The following is a 19,759-nucleotide window of genomic DNA, read 5'->3' as shown; positions in this document are numbered from 1 at the left end:
CTCCTGTTAATATGCATGGGGAGCAGCCTGTGGTGTCATGGCATTATTATTGATAATAATGCCGTGACACCACAAGCCGCTCTCCCTGTATAATAAAATTAATGTCATGACACCACAGACTGCTCCCCCTGTATAATAATAATACCATGACACCACAGGCTGCTCCCCCTGTATATGTATAATAATAATGCCATGACACCACAGGCTGCTCCCCCTGTATAATACATTTTTATACAGGGGGAGCAGCCTGTGGTGTCATGGCATTATTATTTTACAGGGGGAGCAGCCTGTGGTGTCATGACATTCATTTTATTATACATGGAGAGCGGCCTGTAGTGTCATGGCATTATTATTATACAGGGGGAGCAGCCTGTGGTGTCATGGCATTAATTTTGTTATACAGGGAGAGCGGCCTGTGGTGTCATGGCATTATTATTATACAGGGGGAGCAGCCTGTTGTGTCCTCCTGTTATTATGCAGGAGGAGCAGCCTGTGGTGTCATGGCATTATTATTAATAATAATGCCATGACACCACAGGCCGCTCTCCCTGTATAATAAAATTAATGTCATGACACCACAAACTGCTCCCCCTGTATAATAATAATGCCATGGCACTACAGGCTGCTCCCCCTGTATAATAATAATGCCATGGCACCACAGGCTGCTCCCCCTGTATCTGTATAATAATAATGCCATGACACCACAGTCTGCTCCCCCTGTATAATAAATTATTATACAGGGGGAGCAGCCTGTGGTGTCATGGCATTATTATGATACAGGGAGAGCAGCCTGTGGTGTCATGGCATTATTATTATACAGGGGGAGCAGCCTGTGGTGTCCTGTTATTATTATAAGACAGGGGGAGTAGCCTGTGGTGTCCTGATATTATACAGGGGAGCAGCCTGTGGTGTCCTATTTTTTATAATTAATACATATTTTTTAAACTAAAAACCTCAATTTAACGATGCGCTGTAACTTATGGGCCGGTGCTCTGGACTTGCCCCCCAGGCTAAAAGTTGCCAGCCAGCCCCTGACCATAACCCTTTTAAATAGCTATGGGGAAACATGACAATGAAAAATGTTCTTTATTAATATTAAAATTACAGGTTGTACATAATCTATCAAAACTAAAATCTAATCCTCTGATATAAATACATTTATGCCTGATATAAAATACATTTCTACATATCGTATAGCTTTGCTAAATCTACTTGAGCTGCAGTATCTAAGCAATATTACTGGAATACTTAAATAACATACATAGACTTTCCCAAATATGTACACATTTATGGGTACTTATGTAGTAACTGGGCTGCCGATTTTGAAATCGGGTCCATCGCATCGCATCGCACCCGACCATATCGCATGCGATGCGATGCGATGCGATGGACCCGATTTTTCCATAGGATTCAATGTTAAAATGGACTGAGTCCATTTTAACATAGAATTCAATGGGAAAAGGGGTCCTTTTCATACCCCTACTATCCAAGTGGGCATGGAGTTGGATATAAACCTGTGGCGAGCGTAGCGAGCCACCGAGCCCGAAGCGTGGCGAGCGTAGCGAGCCCCGCGAGGGGACACAGAATACCGTCCCCTCGCGGGGCTCGCTTCGCTCGCCACGCTTCGGGCTCGGTGGCTCGCTACGCTCGCCACAGGTTTATATCCAACTCCATGCCCACTTGGATAGTAGGGGTATGAAAAGGACCCCTTTTCCCATTGAATTCCATGTTAAAATGGACTCAGTCCATTTTAACATTGAATCCTATGGAAAAATCGGGTCATCGCATCGCATGGTCGTATGCGATGCGATGCGATATCGCATCGCATCGCATCGCATCTGATTGTATGCCTTAACTTAAGGCATACAATCAAAAAATCGGCAGCCCAGATACTACATAAGTACCCATTTATGTAAAGGTACAGATATGTACGCGACTTTTTACCTCATCTACAGACTTAGATACCTCACACATGACAAGCATATTCAAACAGTAGCCCAAAGTGAGATATCATGGGAGATTTCTATTGATCCATCAGACTTGGCATTTATGCCCCATACAGAATGATCTGGAAGATTTATTGATCTATTCATCACACTGCATGCTTAATCGTCAGCGTTATTCCACGATGTGTAAATTGTGGAGCCATAAGTTTATTAGCTCTGATGTCCTCACTGCAATATTACAGACTGTCACTACTATCCTGAGAAATCCATCATTTTTAGTGCTGTGTTCTCATTTTAATCTGGAAAATATTCCAATTTACCATCGCTGTTCCCCACATGACACAGCACCTGCAGGTGTAACAGTATAAATAATTTTTTTATCTATATCAACAAATGAAAATGTTTAATGCTCCCATTTGTTTGACTCTACCCAGAGTGCTTTGCATTGACACTGTGTGATTCAGATACTGGAGAGCAGTTTCAGGCAGATGGATTAGCATCATTCTATCCTTGTCAGGAAATCCAATTGAGTTGATAACACTCACTCAGCCTTTGTGTATCTAGCTAGTTATTCCTCATCTGAGCTGTAGATTCATGGCAGAACTGTAGGTGGAGCTGTTGCTCAACAAGAGATAACTAGTGAGTTAGCCAGTGACTGCCCTTTATTGCTTTTTTTCTCGTGTTGGCGCTGAAGTAATTCGCAGACTGACAATTCATGTTGCAGCATGTCCAAGACTTCAAAAACATGTTCTTTTCCTAGAAAATAAAAAAAAATTAAGAATTGTAACCTATTAAGGACTCATAGACATAGTTATGCCCATTATAGGCTGATCCTGAGCTCCATTTACTTGTGAAATCACCTCAAGTGGTACTGGAAAAAGGAAATGCCAGTATGTAGCAGTGGCAAATGCAGGATTTTTAGTGGGGGGTTTCTAAATGTAACTCATAATCTCCCACTCTGCAGTGCATTGGAGTAAGTACGGTAGTCTAAAGGAGAGTGGTAACAACCCTGAAAATTGGTCTTTTTATACTTTTATACAATGGATACTGTATGGAATACAGTATTAATATTTAACAGTACAGATGGTTTATAGTATAGGCTCTTTCAAACATTTAAATGAGATAAGTGGTCAGGAAAAAGTTTAAACATAAAATAAATAAATACACAGACAGACATACTAGAACCATTACTGCACTTTCTAAGCTCACAATCTCCCACTTCATGGCAAGGCTCCTATCTCTTCCTCCTGGCAGCTGCTCTCTGGTCCATTGCGATGTTTAAGGGCACTGATCCACACATACAGTAAATGTGGTAGAAGAAGCTGCTACCATTGGTCAATTGCAGAAGCTCTGTTTTGTCCTTTACATTGCATGATGTGGTGGCAGCTCTATTGATCATATTATATATCACAGCTATTATCATAATTTCTGGGCAACCAGAAACACCCCCCTGCATTTGATGACAGTATGACAGTATTCTATTAAAATCATGTCCTTTTGGCTCCGCCACTTCAGATTGATCCACAAATCTCTGCATTATGCCACAAAGAGGAGGGATATAACAATGGTGCCAATCTACAACATGGCTTTAGGCCAGGTGAGTGACTGTGTGTGTAGTGTGTGTGTGTGTGTGTGTGTGTGTGTGTAGAAAACCGAAGGCTGATTAAGCCATGAGGTGACATAAACTACTGAAGGAATCTGAGATGCCTGCACTTTAAGTTGTGGTTTGCTAAGGGCTATGATGCTGCAGCAATAGCCAATTAGGGAGCAGGGGAGGAGTTCCTACAGTTAGGAATAGCCAGTTAGTCTGGCCCGTTTTTCATAAGAGAAGGTTGGTTTTGAACACCCCTCCTGCAAAAACCCCCTTTTCACTGCTTTTTCACCCTTATAACTCACTGTGCCTTTTCTCTCTCCTCTCCCTTCGTCCTCCTTTCACTGTTCCTTCTGCTGCGTCTGTCAGTTTTGTCTCTTCTTGAAGTCAGATAGCCTTTTCTCCCTGGTGCTGGACGGCCTAGTCATGCCGCGCCCGCGCAGGATCTCCCACCCCCCTGCCCACTTCCAGCAGCCCGGTTCCCCCGCTGCTCAGTCCCCGCTTGTTGCTGTAGTGGCCGGGCGGGGCGGCAGGACTGCGGGGAGCTCAGGGACACGGCGGCGGGGCGCGAGGGGAGCAACGTCACCTACTGATGACGCGACGGCGCACGGCGCTAGGCCACGGGTCCCGGGGACGGTCCTCACGACGGGGCGGTCGGGCGGCTGCCCGTAGCAGGGGGGTATCGCGGCAAGATGGCCGCCGGGCGCCTGTAGCGTGCCTACCCCCGCAGGTTATAGCCCCGGCTCCCTCCAGTGCTATTGTCTCTCCCTCCACTACTTCCATTATAGCCAGCAGCCTGGCGGCACCACCTCCGCGCGCACAGAGTGGGGGAGGGGGCTCTTCACCCCCTTCCCTGGGACAGCCCAATACATGATCCCCTATGACCCCCTTAAGGAGAGCACGTAGGAGGTGGTTGAGTAGGGCGCGTTTGTTCCCGCAACGCGTCAGGCCCTCAGGGGGCGCCCAGGCCCAGCCCGCTACAGGAGGGCCTGTTTTGCCCTCTGCTCCTGCACAAGCGTCGGGCTCCAGTATAGACATGGCAGTAGTACAGCAGCTGGTGGCGATGCTGACGCCGCTGGCGGGTCAGCCATCGCTTCAGGTTTCCGGGTCAGGTCCTAGGGACCAGCCTGCTGCAGTTCCCTCCTCTGGGGCTCTGGCTGTCCGGGGTGCTTCCTCACATGTTTTGGCAGCCTTGGGTCTTCCCTCTGCCACATCTGATCCAGCCACTGCCGGGGTACGGCCGGACCCTCCGGTCCACACAGCTGGGGTATCCATTCCGGTGGCCGTACAGGACGTGGTGGCCGGCCCGTCGGGGGCCACGGGAGTATCCACATCAGGAGCTGCTACAGGTGGGTCTTCCGGTTCGCGCAAGAGGCGCAGGCGCAGGTACTCGCGTACCTCCTCCTCCTCGGGGTCGGATTCTGTGACCTCTGGGGAGGAGGGGGGACGTAGATCCAGACACAGGCGCAGGCAGTCCAGGAGACATCGCAGGTGTTCCCAATTCTCCAGTGGCGACTCTAGTTCCCCACTTTTCCCCCGAGGGGAGGTGGTACACTGTGAGAACACGGCGGTACTGAGGGGTCTAAGGCGCAGCGTTCGGGATAGGATAAGGGAAGGCAAATATGTCAGCTTTTTCACCATGACGGCACAGGATGAAAAAGATTACCGCGCTGCGAAGCGTCGGGGGGGGGGGGGGCATAGGCGAGGAGGCGTACTGTACGTACCAGAGATGGCAGACGGGGCTGTTTATGTTCGCAGCCTGTTACCTGGAAACGAGGCCCCAAGAACATATGAATGTTATACGGTACATCCATATGATGCACGCCATGTATGTGGACGATGGCGAACGCGTCTGGCGGACCTATGATGAGCAATTCCAACGTAAGCAGTCGGGTTGCGATATCATGGCCCTCCGGTGCAAGGATGTCGAGGTATGGATGGGTAAGAAGCCGTCAACTTCTCCAGCCACCACCTCTGCAGCAGCAGTCACGGCGGCCCCCGGCCTTTCCGCGCAAGGCTCCTTTGTCCTTTCGCGGGGGCGTTGGTGGGGGGCAGTCTGGCGGCAGATGTTTTGCCTACAATGGGGCAGGTTGCGCAGCGGGGAACCGCTGTAAGTTCAAGCACCAGTGCTCAAAGTGCTGGGATAGTCACTCCGTTAAGGACTGCCCACATCCAAGGTGGAGGGAGGGACTCCAAGACAGAACACCGTAGCCCCTCCTGCCTCTGCCCCTCCTAAGTAAGGCCCCTTCGCCTGTTAGGGGCGACCGCTTAGCCGGCTGGCTGCAGCGGTAACCGCTCAGAACTGAGGCGGATTTTCTGGCCGAGGGTTTCTCGTGGGGATTCCTTCTCCCCATACGTGGGGAGGTGGCATCTGGGTCACCGAGAAACTTAAAATCCGCAATAGACATGCCCCAAGTCGTCTGGGACAAAGAAGCGAAGGAGGTGAAACTGGGCAGGATGGTGGGCCCATTCCCCGAGCCTCCGGTTCCGGATTTGGTCCTGTCCCCGGTGGGGGTGGTGCCAAAGAAGGAGTCAGGCAAATTCCGGCTCATACAACACCTATCCCATCCCCCGGGTTCCTCCGTAAATGATGCAATTCCGGCGGAGTTGTGTCAGGTACGGTACCAATCCTTCGAGGAGGCATTAGTGATAGTGCGGGGCTTCGGGGAGCGGGCCCTGCTAGGTAAGATCGACATAGTCGGCCTTTAGACTGCTGCGTCCTTCAGGTTCATGGGTTTTAAGCTGCCCTCTGGTTTTTATGTAGACCGTTGCCTACCCATGGGCTGCTCCGTGTCCTGCGCCTACTTCGAGTGCTTTAGCAGCTTCCTGCATTGGTGTGTCATGGAGTGTTCGGGCGAGACGGGGGTCACCCACTACCTGAACGATTTCCTGTGCATTGGCCCTGTGGACTCCCCGCGTTGCGGGGCTCTCCTGAACACAATGCAGCAGCTGTTTGCCCATTTCGAAATCCCTGTCGCGGTAGACAAGACAGAGGGGCCGACTACGTGCCTTTCTTTCTTGGGCATTGAGATAGACACGGGGGCCGGGTGCTGCAGGTTGCCACTTGATAAGCTAGCACGGCTGCGAGGGGCGATCTCGCACTCCTTGGCCTCCGACAAGTTACAGGTGCGCCAGCTGCAGTCCCTCCTGGGATTGTTCCACTTCGCATGCCGTGTCTTTCCCATGGGTCGTGTCTTTTGCCAGAAACTAGAGCTGGCCATGTCCGGGGCAAATAGGCCCCAGTTCTTCGTTCGGCTGAACGCAGAGCTCAAGCGGGACCTATGGGTTTGGGAGGTTTTCCTACGCAGTTTTAACGGGGTGTTACTTTGGACCACCCCCCGGCGCAACAGCGAGGAGTTACAACTTGATATCAATGCTGTGGGGGGGGGGGGTTGGTTTGGGGATTTTCCTGCAGGGCTCATGGTGCGCTGCAACCTGGCCAGAGGGCTGGGCAAGGGCGGGGCTTACCAGGAACATGCTACTGCTGGAACTGTTCCCTATTGTAGTGGCCATGGAGCTATGGGGCGATCGTCTGCGCGATGCCTGCATCACCTTCTGGTTTGACAACCTGGGGGTGGTGCAGGCCATTAATAGACAAAGCTCCTCCTCTCTGCCAGTGGTGCGTCTGCTTGCGCGTCTTGTGTTGCGGTGCCTACAGGTGAATTTGCATTTTGTTGCCAGGCACGTTCCCGGGGTGGACAACTCGATAGCCGACGCCCTGTCCAGGCAGGACTGGGCTAGGTTTCGGTCACTGGCTCCGGGGGCGGACCTGGTTGGTGAGCCATGTCCTCCTTATGTTTGGCAGGTTATCAGGCCGGCATGGAGGAACTAGCCATGCGGGCTATTGCTCCTAGGACTCTGCGTTGTTACCAGGCTGGCTGGCTGGAATGGGAACAATTCAGAATGTCCACATCCCAAACAGGTAAGACTCAGAGCGATGTCATGCTGGCATTTGTATGGAGCTTATACTCCGGTGGGCATTTGGTGTCAGCTGTGAGACGGCTGTTGGCCGGTGTGTCGTTCTTCTCATCGCTGCATGGGAGATCGGACCCCAGTCGGTCTTTTATGGTGTCTCGGGCCTTGAGAGGCTGGCGGCGCGCTTCCCCTGTGGCTCCAGATAGCAGAAGGCCCATTGACTTGTCTCTGCTGCCTCCTTTATTGAGGGCAGTTCGGGATATATGTCATTTCAATTATGAGGTCCAGCTGTTTCGCCTGGCGTATGCCATGGCATTTCATGGAGCCTTCAGGGTCGGCGAGCTGGTGGCCGCATCACGGCATCGACCGGCACCGCTGTTGTTGGAGGATGTATTAATTCAGGTTGATTTGATTTGGTGCCGGGTGCGGCGTTCCAAGACGGATCAGGCTGGGAAAGGTCAATGGGTGTCCTTACAGCCATGCCCGGTGGAAGGGGTTTGCCCAGTGGCGATGGCAAGCGCCTACTCTCTGTTGCGACCCAACCGCCCTGGGGCGTGGTTGATGCACTTGGATGGTTCTTCATTGACCAAGTACCAGTTCTGCCATGTTTTGGGACGTGCCTTGGTATCACTTGGCCTGGATCCGAAGGAGTTTGGCACACACTCCTTCCGGATCGGGGCGGCCACATCTGCTGCTGCTGCTGGCCACTCCAACACAGAGATACAGTCTCTGGGTCGATGGCGGTAGGCAGCGTTTCGCAGATACATTCGGCCTGGTTTATCTGTCCATCTGCCTGACCGTAGCAGACTGGACGCATAAGTACTCGTCTCACTCTAGCGGGAGTCTTGAGGTGGTCCACTTTCCCCCGGGGGCGCAATTCGGCTTAATTACAATTTGACATGGCGTCCTGAATAGTTTACTCCGGGGGTTTTCTGTGCAGTGTGCCTCAAGGTCTGGTTGGCTACGGTTGTACTTTCTCTTCTCTCCCTCTCCAGTGTGTTTGAATTGTTGAGTGCGGTGAGATATTGATGGATTATGTTCTAACCTGTTTACATCTTGCAGGTCGCAGAGACGACAAGATGGTGTGGGTGATGGGACACTCGTTTGTCCACTGGGCTTCGAAAGCGAGTGCATGTTTGGATGAGAGTATGCGTGCGAAAGCGCGAAAGGTCAGATGGTTGGGAGTGCGAGGCATGCTTTGGGGAGCGTTGCAGGGCCTGTTGCTGAGGTCAGTGCGGGACTTTGGGGTCCCTGAGGTGCTAATTTTGCACCTGGGCGGCAACGATCTTGGCCGTTGCACTGCTTTGGAGCTGAGGTCGATTATTATCAGAGACCTGCACATTGTAGCCCAGACGCTCCCCAGCTGCAGACTAGTGTGGTCCTCCATGATTCCCAGGCGGGTCTGGAGGACAGCCAGGTCAGTTCCCCGCTTGGATGGCGCATGGAGAAAGGTGAATGCTGCAATGCAGCGATACCTGTTGGCGAATAGCGGTGGTGTCATCAGGCATGACTCCATCGTCTATAAGCGGGGTTCCCTGTATAGGCCGGACGGTGTCCATCTAGGTCCTGAGGGAATGGCCATATTCCTGGATGATTTATTTAGAGGTTTTTAGTTTGAGGTTCTGTTGTTGTTAGTTGGTAGTGCTGAGCGTTTTAGGGTGGCGGTGCTGCAGCCTAAGGCTTGGCTGTGGCGGTAAAGAACGGTCATTGTTCAAATGGAAGTCATATGTGGATAAGTGGGGTGCGCTCTCCAGTCATTCATATACTACTAGCCCATGCCCCTTGGACAGGGGATGGACTACACCATCCGCACGGGTGGGTTGCATGGGAGAGTTTGAACACCTACGATGTGTGAATGGTGTGATGTCATCTTACCCCTCCTTTTCTCTATGACCGTTCTTTAGGGCCGCCTCCCTCTTTTTATAGAAATCAATATAAATAGTTGTCAATTAATAAATTTGACATTCATATTGAAACGCCAGCACTTGTGTCTGTCTCTTTATTTTAGTGTTAAGTTTAGATAAGATTAGATAAGTTTATTAAAGTGTTGGGGCATAAGGATTGCCGATGGTAGGTTTATTATTTATGGATGCATATGTGTGTAATTTATGTGTACATGGGTGTGCATTATGTAAACAAATTGTGTTAAGGTGCCATTGAAGATGTTAAATCTGATGCATAGCAGCAAGCTATTCAAGGCCTGGTACAGGTTTGAGTTTAATCATCTTTTTAATAAAAATACATCTTTCTCAGCAAAATCCATGATATTAGGGGGTTAGCACCGACATTAACTTTATTAACGGTACATTACTGGAGGCAATTTAATTTGTTCCCTAGTCTCCATTTGACAAATAGGGAAATTTGTGACTTGAAACTTCATCTATTTTACACACGTGTTGCACCATTCACCTATATATATATTTTTTTTTGCAGTAAACGGCGTGAGTCATATGGTACATACCACGTGATATGTCATTCGATACAGCGGCCTGGCCCATTAGCATATGGAAATGGAAGCGTTTCATAGGTGTTCCCATGAGAACGCTGGGTGTTCTTATGCTAATGGTCCGATGACGTGGGTGCAGGGGTTGGACAGCAGACATCACCGGATGCATTGTAACTGTCCTATTAGCAATGCAACCAAGACTGATATTTTGTGGAAGCTTCCTGTAGCAAGATGATGCCGTGACTGCAAAGTCCACGGTGTTCCAAAGGAGACTATTTGCTGCGATTTGAGGTTCATGTGGACACGTTTGTATGCTTTCATACATGTACTAATTACTATGAGAACATGTATGTTCTCTTACCGTGCTGAGCCTCTCTGCTCATCTTCAGGGTGTTCAGTAATACTCTTCCCAGTTCCTGTCTAGGTATTTCCTTGAAAGAGTGATGAAACATAAAATAAATGACCTGTCAGAAATCAATCATTTATAAATACCGTATTGCAAATCAGAATATACAGTACTATACAGATAACATGAGCTTTCATAAAGCACTGATTTATGTGTAACATTACACACCGGAGTATGCATAAAATATAATGAGACAATAAAGTACTCGGTGCCATCGTCATGATGCATGCTGATGAAGTCTCATAAATAAATGTTTGTTCCGCTCATCCTATCTGTTACTACAGTCTCTTCCTCAAATCATAAATAAGGATTTCCTTCTAAAATGTGTGTTCAACTTATTTAACTATTTTAATAGCCCTCGCTGTTAACTGATGATAAAAATGTATTTACAATTCATTAATTCAATTCAATGACTGCATCTGGAGAAACTAAAGAAAACACATTTATTTCAGGGTTGCCTACCCTCCCGGAATGTCCGGGAGGGTCCCGAAAATCGGGTCACCCTCCTGGCCCCCCGGAAAGGTGGGCAACCCTCCTGGATTCTAGGGGACCCCCACTCCCCCCCTCCCCCCCCCCCCTGATTGCGGCTTCCTCCCCCCTGACCGAAGCATTTAAATAAACTTTTTCTGACAGTCTCCGGGGGGGAGGGGCTAAAGTGTCATGATTGCGTCATTTAGCCCCGCCCCCTCCACGGAGCTCTCCAAATCGGACCAATTTTCTTCATAGGGGCAGGACTTAATGACATCACGCTTAAGCCCCACCCCGAACTCCTGCTGAAAGTTTCCTCTCCTGGCCAGAGAGGAGCTTTCAAAAGTCGGCAACCCTGATATATTTATAGACACAGAGATTTGGGGGTTATTCAGACCTGATTGCATGGCTACTAATTTGCAGAGCCCTGCAATCAGGTAATCGCCACCCAGCTAGAGTAAAATCCCGCCCTGTGAAAGCCTGAGAATGAATGTGCAAGGCTGTGAAAAGCTTGGGAAAATATTACAGGACTGAAACAGCAAATCCATTCGGAAGCTGCTCGCATCTAATGATCTGTGCATAGCCAAAAACGATTGGGGTCAGAGCTAATGCCACATGACTTCCCTTCAGACACCTGGACCCTCCTGCGTTTTCCCTGACACTCCTAAAAAATGGCCGCTTACCTCCCACAAATGCTGAGTTTCTGTCATGTGTACGGCCAGCAATAAAAAAAAAAAACTGGCCTTGAGCATGCGTACTACAGGCAGTACGTATGTGCAGTCTATGCATAGCCGTCCGGCCTGCAAATTCACAGCTGTATGATCAGGTCTGAAAGGCTTTCAGGGACAGATGTATTAAGCTCGGTGAAGTGATAAAATGTCTGGTTTTTATCACCGGCCAATCAGCTCCTAACTGTGACGTTACAGGCTTGGTTTAAAAAATGACAGGTAGGAGCTGATTGGCCGGTGATAAAAAACAGACACTTTATCACTTCACCGAGTTTAATAAATCAGTGCTGTTGAAACAATGGCTCATATGCAACAGAAACAAAGCTACAAAAGTATTGTTATAATAACAGGACATGTTTTGCTGTGGCCATATTATTAAAGGGTGTGGTATAGGGCTTCGAGATTAGGGATCCCAACAGTCAGTATCCGGACATCGGGATCACGACTGCCGGTGCTCCGACAGGGGAGCAAGCCCAAAGTGGGTGGTTCGATACACAATCTCCACAGGTTTTATTCTCCCTCTATGGGGGTCATTGACCCCCACAAGGGAGAATAGCCCATGAGTGTTGGGATCCCCCCTGTCGGAGCACCAGCAGTCGGGATACTGACTGTCGGGATCCCCACTGTCGGACCGTCATCCGGCATCCATTATTAAACACTATGATGGCCTACTTTATTCTGGGGTCAGAGCCTATCCACAAGTCCACAAGAAGACATATTGTTTTGAATGTTAGTAAGTGGATAGTCACTAACTGTAGGTGCCTGTGTGTATGCATGCAGGCAGAAATTCAGACTCAAGAGCATGTCCTTCCCTCTGAGGGGGAGTTGTAGCAAACTTGAAGATAGATACACTACTGTATACAAAAGTATTTGGCCACACCTGTTAATTATTGAATTCAGAAGTTTCAATCAGACCCGTTGCCACAGATGTATAAGCTCAAGCACCTAGCCATGCAGTCTCCATTTGCACACATTTGTGATACAAAATGGGTCATTCGGAATAGCTTGATGACTTTGTCTGCTATTGTGATATGGATGGCACCCTTTGTGTTGTACTGTGATAGGATGCCACCTTTGTGTGGTACTGTGATAGTATGCCACCTTTGTGTGGTAATGTGATAGGATGTCACCTTTGTGTGGTACTGTGATAGCATGCCACCTTTGTGTGGTACTGTGATAGGATGCCACCTTTGTGTGGTACTGTGATAGGATGCCACCTTTGTGTGGTACTCTGATAGGATGCCACCTTTGTGTGGTACTGTGATAGGATGCCACCTTTGAAGTAAGACGGTTCATGAAATTTCATCCCTGCTGGATATTCCACAGTTAACTGTAAGTGATGTTATTAGTAAGTGGAAGCGTTTAGGAACAGCAGCAACTCAGCTATGAAGCGGAAACCCAAGTTAAATCACAGAGCAGGGTCATTCACTGCTAAGGCGCATGGTGTGTAAAAGTCACCAATGCTCTGCTGATTCCATAGCTGAAGAGTTCTGGAATTCCACTGGCATTAATGAAAGCACAAAAACTGGGAGCTTAATGGAATGGGTTTCCATGGCCGAGCAGCTGCATGCAAGAATCACATCACCAAGTCCAATGCCAAGCGTCAGATAGAGTGGTGTAAAGCACACAGACATTGTGACAAATCACACTTCTTTGTGTGGCAGCCAGATGGAGGAGTCTGGGTTTAGGGGATGCCAGGAGAACATTACCTGCCTGACTGCATTATGCCAACTGAAGTTTGGTGGAGGAGGATTAGTGTATGGGGCTGTTTGTCAGGGTTTGGGCTATGACCTTTATCTCCAGTGAAGGGCGATATTAATGCTTCAGCATACAACGACATTTCCAACTTTGTCCAACAGTTTGGGGAAGGCCCTTTTCTACTATAACATGGCTGTGCCCCAGTGCACAAAGCAAGGGCTATAAAGTTTTATGAATTTGTGTGAAAGAAACTGTTCTGACCTCAAGCTCACCTTTGGGATGAACTGGAATGGAAATTGCGAGTCTGACCGTCTCATCTAACATCAGTGCCTGACCATATACAGATGGAGCCGGGCTCATCTGTTGCCGGCGCCTGCCAGATCCCTTTCACTGGCGAACGCCGGCGATAGGGACTGGGACGCGCGTGCGTCTCAGTATCATGGCGGCTGGGCAGCATCTCCCTGCCCATCTCCGCTTCAGGGAGACGCTGCCCAGTACGCGTGGGGGGTGGGTCGGGGTGGCGAGGAGGACCGGCAGCGACGGCGGGGGAGGCGGCGGGCTCTGTTGCCACAATAGAATCGCCAGCCCCTGCAAAGATTAGCCCGGCTACATCTGTACATGCTGTACAGAATGAATGGGAACAAATTCCCACAGGAACACTCCAAAAACTTGTGGAAGCTGCTATAGCTACAAAAGGGGGTTTGACTCCATATAAAAGTATATGTATTTTAATACACTGTCATTACAGTCCCTGTGGGTATATTGGTCAGGAGTCCAAATACTGCACTTTTGTCCATATGCTGTAAGTTGAGAGAGATAAATATCAACCAATCAGCCTCTGTCACTTTGGCAGCTTCCTTTTCTCACTGACTTCCCCATAGTAAACTGAGATAGGAATAGCAGAGAATTTATTACTATTACGGGCAGAAACTCCTGACCTTTTGATAATGCCCAACCTCCAAGCACAGCTGTCCCTCTCCTCCTTGCACATATCTGCCTTCCACCTCCTTGCACAGTTCTTCCTGCCTTCATCGTCTTGCCTCCCTCTTTTCTGCACAGCCTTTGCTACCCTTCTCCATGCAGAGCATTACCTTTCTCCACCCTGCATAGCTCTTCTTGCACAGCTCTGCCTCTTGTCTCCATGCACATCACTGCCTCTCTCCTCTCTGCACAGCAGCCTCTCTTCTACTTGCACAACCCTGCTCCACTCCACCCTGCACAGCTTTGTCACCCTTCTCCCTATGCAGCCTGCCTCTTGTATCCCTCTTTCCTGCACAGCATTGCCGACTTCTCCCTGGACAGCCCTGTCTCCCTCATTTCTGTATGGCCTTGCCGGGTGCTGGATAGCTGACAGTCGGGATCACAACAGTCATTAGCCCGACGCCGGGATCTCGACTATTAAAACCGCGACACTCAGGGTCCCGACGGCCACCGGCTGTTCTCCCTTGTGGGGTCCACGATCCCCTTAAAGGGAGAAAAGATTAGGTGGCGAGCTTAGTGAGCCACTGTACCCGCAGCATGGTGAGTGCAGCGAGCCCTCAAGGGGCTTCGTTGCGCTTCCCCCACTGTCTGAATCCGGGCAGTTGGGTAATGACTGTCAGGATCCCGACTGTCAGGGTCGTTTACCACACCCGGCCTTGCCACGCTTCTACCTAAAAAGCCCTGCATCTTTTGTCTCTGCACAGCCCTGCCATCCCTTTTCCCTGCACAGGTCTGCCACCCTCATCTCTGCACAGCAATGCCTCTCTCCTCCCTGCACAGCCCTTCGTCTCCTCCCTGCACAGCCCTTCCTCTCCTCCCTTCACAGCCCTTCCTCTCCTCCCTGCACAGCCCTTCCTCTCCTCCCTGCACAGCCCTTCCTCTCCTCCCTGCACAGCCCTTCCTCTCCTCTCTGCACAGCCCTTCCTCTCCTCTCTGCACAGCCCTTCCTCTCCTCCCTGCACAGGCCTTTCTCTCCTCCCTGCACAGCCCTTCCTCTCCTGCCTGCACAGCCCTTCCTCTCCTCCCTGCACAGCCCTTCGTCTCCTCCCTGCACAGCCCTTCCTCTCCACCCTGCACAGCCTGCCTGCACAGCCCTTCCTCTCCTCCCTGCACAGCCCTTCCTCTCCTCCCTGCCTGCACAGCCAGCCTCCCATCAAATGATTTCTCCTGCAGCAGAGACGTGAGCGGATGTGTCTTCGTTACATGGAAACATAGGATTTGACGGCAGATAAGAACCATTTGGCCCATCTAGTCTGCCCCTTTTTTAAACATGTTACCTCAAACCTTATTTGATCCTTATTTTTGTGTAGGATATCAATACACTACACATCCCCTCGCATGTAAGGAAGGGATTCGGCGGTGGCCGGGGGGGGGGGAGGGGAGCGGCAGACGTTTGTACGGGCGGAGTTTCTGGTGCTTGGTAAGCTGCGATTTTAGCAGCTTACCGAGCCAACCAGAATAATCCCCAAGGTCCTTTAGCCCACTAGACTCAAACCTCTCCTCTCTGCAGATCCCACCTAATTCCTCCTTGCACAGTCCTGCCACCCTTCACCCCGCACAGCCCCGCCTATTTCCTCCTCCTCCTCCAAAGATCCCGCCGCCTTCTTTCCTGTATAGCCCTCCTGCTAGTTGCTTTCATTGGTACTTTCATGGGTACTTTCATTAGAATACTAGTTTAATGTTACTCCTTTTTATTTTGATTTCTTAGAAAACATATTCTGTGATTAATTTATTCTTAAAAGCCCGTAGCACTCCTCGATGGCACATAAACCCACACGGTTGTAACTTACTGTTTTATGCTCTTCTATAAACCGCTACAAATAGGAAAAGGATACACGAATTTTAACTAAACTAAATTTGTCGTTTGGTGAACAGAAAGGATTATTGGATGCATATAAAGTGAAATATTAACATAGTTTTATTTGTGGCGCACATTAAGTAAAGTCATTTCCATTAGGCATTCTGGAAAGAGAATATCAGAGATAAGCATATTATTTACAGCGTATCCTAGCCGTAAATGGACTGACATTGTGCTAAAATTCTTTATTCCCGCTCCGTGTCATTACTTAGATTTAGAATAATAAATGTTTATTTTTGACTCAGCAGTTCTATAGTGTTGCACATATACATATTCACAATTAATAAGGGAGTAAAATAATAGCAGAGAGAGGTAAGAGATTGTCCGAAAATAGGAATAATTGTTAATGAGGCTTTGAAAATCCATAGAAGCAAATGATTAATAAGCTGGGGTAGAGGCAATCATGGCCCTCGCAATGAAAGCCTAGGGAGCTGATTCTGTTACACTTAGGGGTGATTCTGATTAACTCGCTAAGCGGCAAAAAAATTCTGCTTAGCAAACCAACTAACGCCACCCGCCCCCTGCCACGGTCCGCACATCCCCCCGTACACTACATCCGAAAATTATTCGCTGGTCGCCAACTATCGAAAGATTTTTACCATGTTCACAAATCAAAGTCAGGTCTTGACTGACCTAGACTTGCGGTGTCCTGGTCCGAGAACTGGACGGGTGACTGACATCCTGTAACATCATCCACCCACCCCTGGAAGGCAGGTGCCCACCTGTGTTCGCATGCGGATGTCCAGCATTTTTCTGGGCGCACCCACCGTTTTTGTGGGTACGCCTAGGAAATGCAGGGTGTTCACATGCGAACGGCCCCTGCCTACATGTAGAAGTGTCCTGTGGGCTTGTTGTGTGTAGTCATGTCGTGAGCTATTCTGAGTTGTGAAGCAGTGGTGGCTCTAGAGTTGGGGCTGCACCGCAGTCCAAAAGCCAAATAGGGGAGTCGCACCCAATGCCGCTGCCTAATATTGCTGGCAAGGACTCACTGGCAGTTGGTGCGGCCCCCATGTTTGAATTTTTTGGACAGTGCTGCAGCCTCACTTCTGGTGCCTCCACTGGTTGTGAGCCAAGCATACGTACCATTATAAATGATGGTATGTGCTCTTGAAGAATGAAGGCATGGGGTAGTACAACTGTATAACATGCAGGCCCTAGATCCAGAAATGAAGTGATATTTTACAGCTCATCCTTATTCTGGTATTTTCTGAGTATTGTCTCATCAGGGAGTCGGATGACATCAAAGCCGTAGACATGGAGCACTACTGCCTTCTTTCTAATTGGAATTCTATAGTGGCTGCTCAGCTGTCAGTCATTTCTAACTAAATGTACTGGCATTCATGCTCAAGCACTGTCTGCTGTGGGAATTGTGCGGAAAGGACATAGCACATAGTAATAAAACAATGTTTGTCTTGTAAATGTAATGGTTGGGGGTCTTCCCAGTAAGTAAAGTGATAGGGGACTACTGCAATACATAGGTTACCCCCTAGAACATAAACATAACTTTGGGCCTGATTCAGACCTATTCGCTACGTTGCGTATGCTCGCAAACTCGTGAACAGGGGTAATATTGACTCGCCGAACGCCACCCTCCCCCTCCGGCACCTGACTTTCCTCACTAGCATGCAAAGGGATGTGTACATGAACACATCCCCTCGCATTTGTGACCGATTGGAGGAGAAATCATTCAAAGGTTGCTGACCATCGAGTGATTTCTGCAGCCTTCGCTCTGAAAGGTAGGTCCATACTTATTTTTCAGATGCGCGCTATCCGCCGAATTTGGGGCCTTGTGCTGGCATGATGTGACGTCAGCCGTTCACCTTGTGCAGGCATCGTCACGCCACAGCCGCATTCCCATGGTGCATTTGGGCCATGTTGACTACCTGAAGCATATACAGTATATTCTAGTAGATTTAAACTTGTCTTTTTGTAATATGTACAACTGTATCATGGCCAAGCATAGTTTTCCTAAAATAAATGTTCTCTTTACTGTCGAAATGTTGGATGTATGCAGCATTAAATTTACTAAGATTTGAAATACACTTCACAGGTCATGATGCTATGGGCAACCAATCAGAAGCTACTTCTTATTTATTTACCACCCTCTTGAAGATAGTAGAGAGGATGTGATTGGTTGCCCATAGCAACATGACCTGTAAAGTGTATTTCGCATCTTAGTAAATTTCACCCTAAATCTCTGTCTGGTGCAGAAGTCCTGCATTATTTCTCTGAGCGTCATGTAAAACTGTCTGATCCAAGCAATGTGGGAATTGGCGACTCTCTCACCATCTTATGATTTCCCAAGTCTTTGCAGTCTGTGCGTAACCCAGAACCTACTCTGCCTAGATAGAACCAGGCTGGTGGAGCCCGGGGCTGATGTCACACTACCTCCCTGAAAACTCCTGTGCCCACCTGCGTATATTCTGACACTCTAGAAAACTTGTGGGTGCCACAAATGGCAGCATCCTGTCAATCAACTAGTGAGCAGCTTGGGATCAGATTAGGGGGGAGATTCTCTAAGAATCTCCGCCCCCCCTTCGCCGCCCATCGCATATTTAATTATCGCATATGTTGTAACATATGTGATAATTATAGCAAAGGACAGCTCTTGCGTTAAGAGCTGTCCTTTGCGGTGAGAGTCGCCGGGTCCCAGCAGGTCCCGGCGGCTCCCCCCTCCCTCCCTGCTGCTGCTGCGCCGGACTCTCCTCCTCCCTGCACCCGGAAGAGGATCAGTGCAGGGAGGAGGTCACAGGTCCGGGCAGCACAGCTCTGTGCTGGCCGGACACAGGTGAGGGGGCGATGCGGAGCGGCGGGGGTCGGCGCGGGGCGGCGGAGGGTTGCTGTAGAAGCCCATTGGCTTCTATGGGGAATAGCCAGATTTTTCTGGCGATGCCCCCCGCCGCAGTAACCCGGCGGGGGATGCTTACAGCATCCCAAAATGCGGTAAAAACCCCGATAACGGGGTTTTTACCGCATTTTTCGCTTAGAGAATCTCCCCCAGATGCTGGATTTTGTCGCTGTTTGGCCTTGCGCATGCATGCTATGATTGGTACGCATGCGAAGTCATTTGATAATCATCAGCCTTGAGAATTTGCACAGCAACGATCAGGTCTGAATATCCTCCGCTCCATAACCCCTCCCTTATAATTGTATTCTCATATGTACTCAGTATTATTTTGTACTTTCCTGATAGGACATGTAGACATATTACTCACCATGTCTCGAAGCTGTTGAAGAAGCTGTAGAACATCAAAAAGCTTTTCCTCAATTAGAGACAGACGAACCCTTTCTGTCTCCAGCATCTGAAGGTCTATCCTAAGAAGGTCAGTCTCCTCGTCTTTCCTGTCTAGCTCCTCAATGAATGGTTCCTTCATCTGAAGATGGATATGAGATGAATAATTGGACTACCGATGCAAAAGTATAAAACATAAGATGCCTACAGTTACCTTTATGAGTTTCACATAAAGTCCAACCTTTAGTTAGTCTCACATCACGGACAGGGTGGGAGAGATGGATTAACAATGCCTCATTAGGAATAACTAGTCTATGGCAAATTCACATCCACACGTCTCTATGTTTCTGGTTGTCTTCATAAAAAATCCAAAGGTACATGGTGCAGGAAGAGGAGATGTTTCCTTTATATGTGCTATGTCAGAAAGGGAGTGATGAAATCAGGGGGCAGGTGGTTGAATAGAGAAATCTTACCGGAAATAAGGAGATGT

The 19,759-nt window shown here is 49.0% G+C and overlaps 1 protein-coding gene across 1 annotated transcript in view; it reads right to left on the bottom strand.

Annotated features, from left to right (window-relative positions):
• Positions 1-1,749: 1,749 nt before the first annotated feature.
• The window catches only part of EFCC1 (EF-hand and coiled-coil domain containing 1), a 118,162-nt gene continuing 100,152 nt past the window's right edge, over positions 1,750-19,759 (bottom strand). Inside the window, exons 8-10 of the mRNA XM_083156435.1 lie at positions 19,253-19,411; positions 10,260-10,329; positions 1,750-2,702 (exon numbers count right to left, since the gene is read on the bottom strand). Coding sequence (XP_083012561.1) covers positions 2,569-2,702; positions 10,260-10,329; positions 19,253-19,411 — 363 coding nt within the window. The 3' untranslated portion in view covers positions 1,750-2,568. The remainder of the gene's footprint in view (positions 2,703-10,259; positions 10,330-19,252; positions 19,412-19,759) is intronic.

Source organism: Crinia signifera, chromosome 8 (assembly GCF_055691185.1).
Source record: "Crinia signifera chromosome 8, ASM5569118v1, whole genome shotgun sequence".
Classification (NCBI taxonomy): Eukaryota; Metazoa; Chordata; class Amphibia; order Anura; family Myobatrachidae; genus Crinia; species Crinia signifera.
Note: the sequence above shows the minus strand (reverse complement) of the source record. Positions and strands in the feature narration are given on the sequence as shown.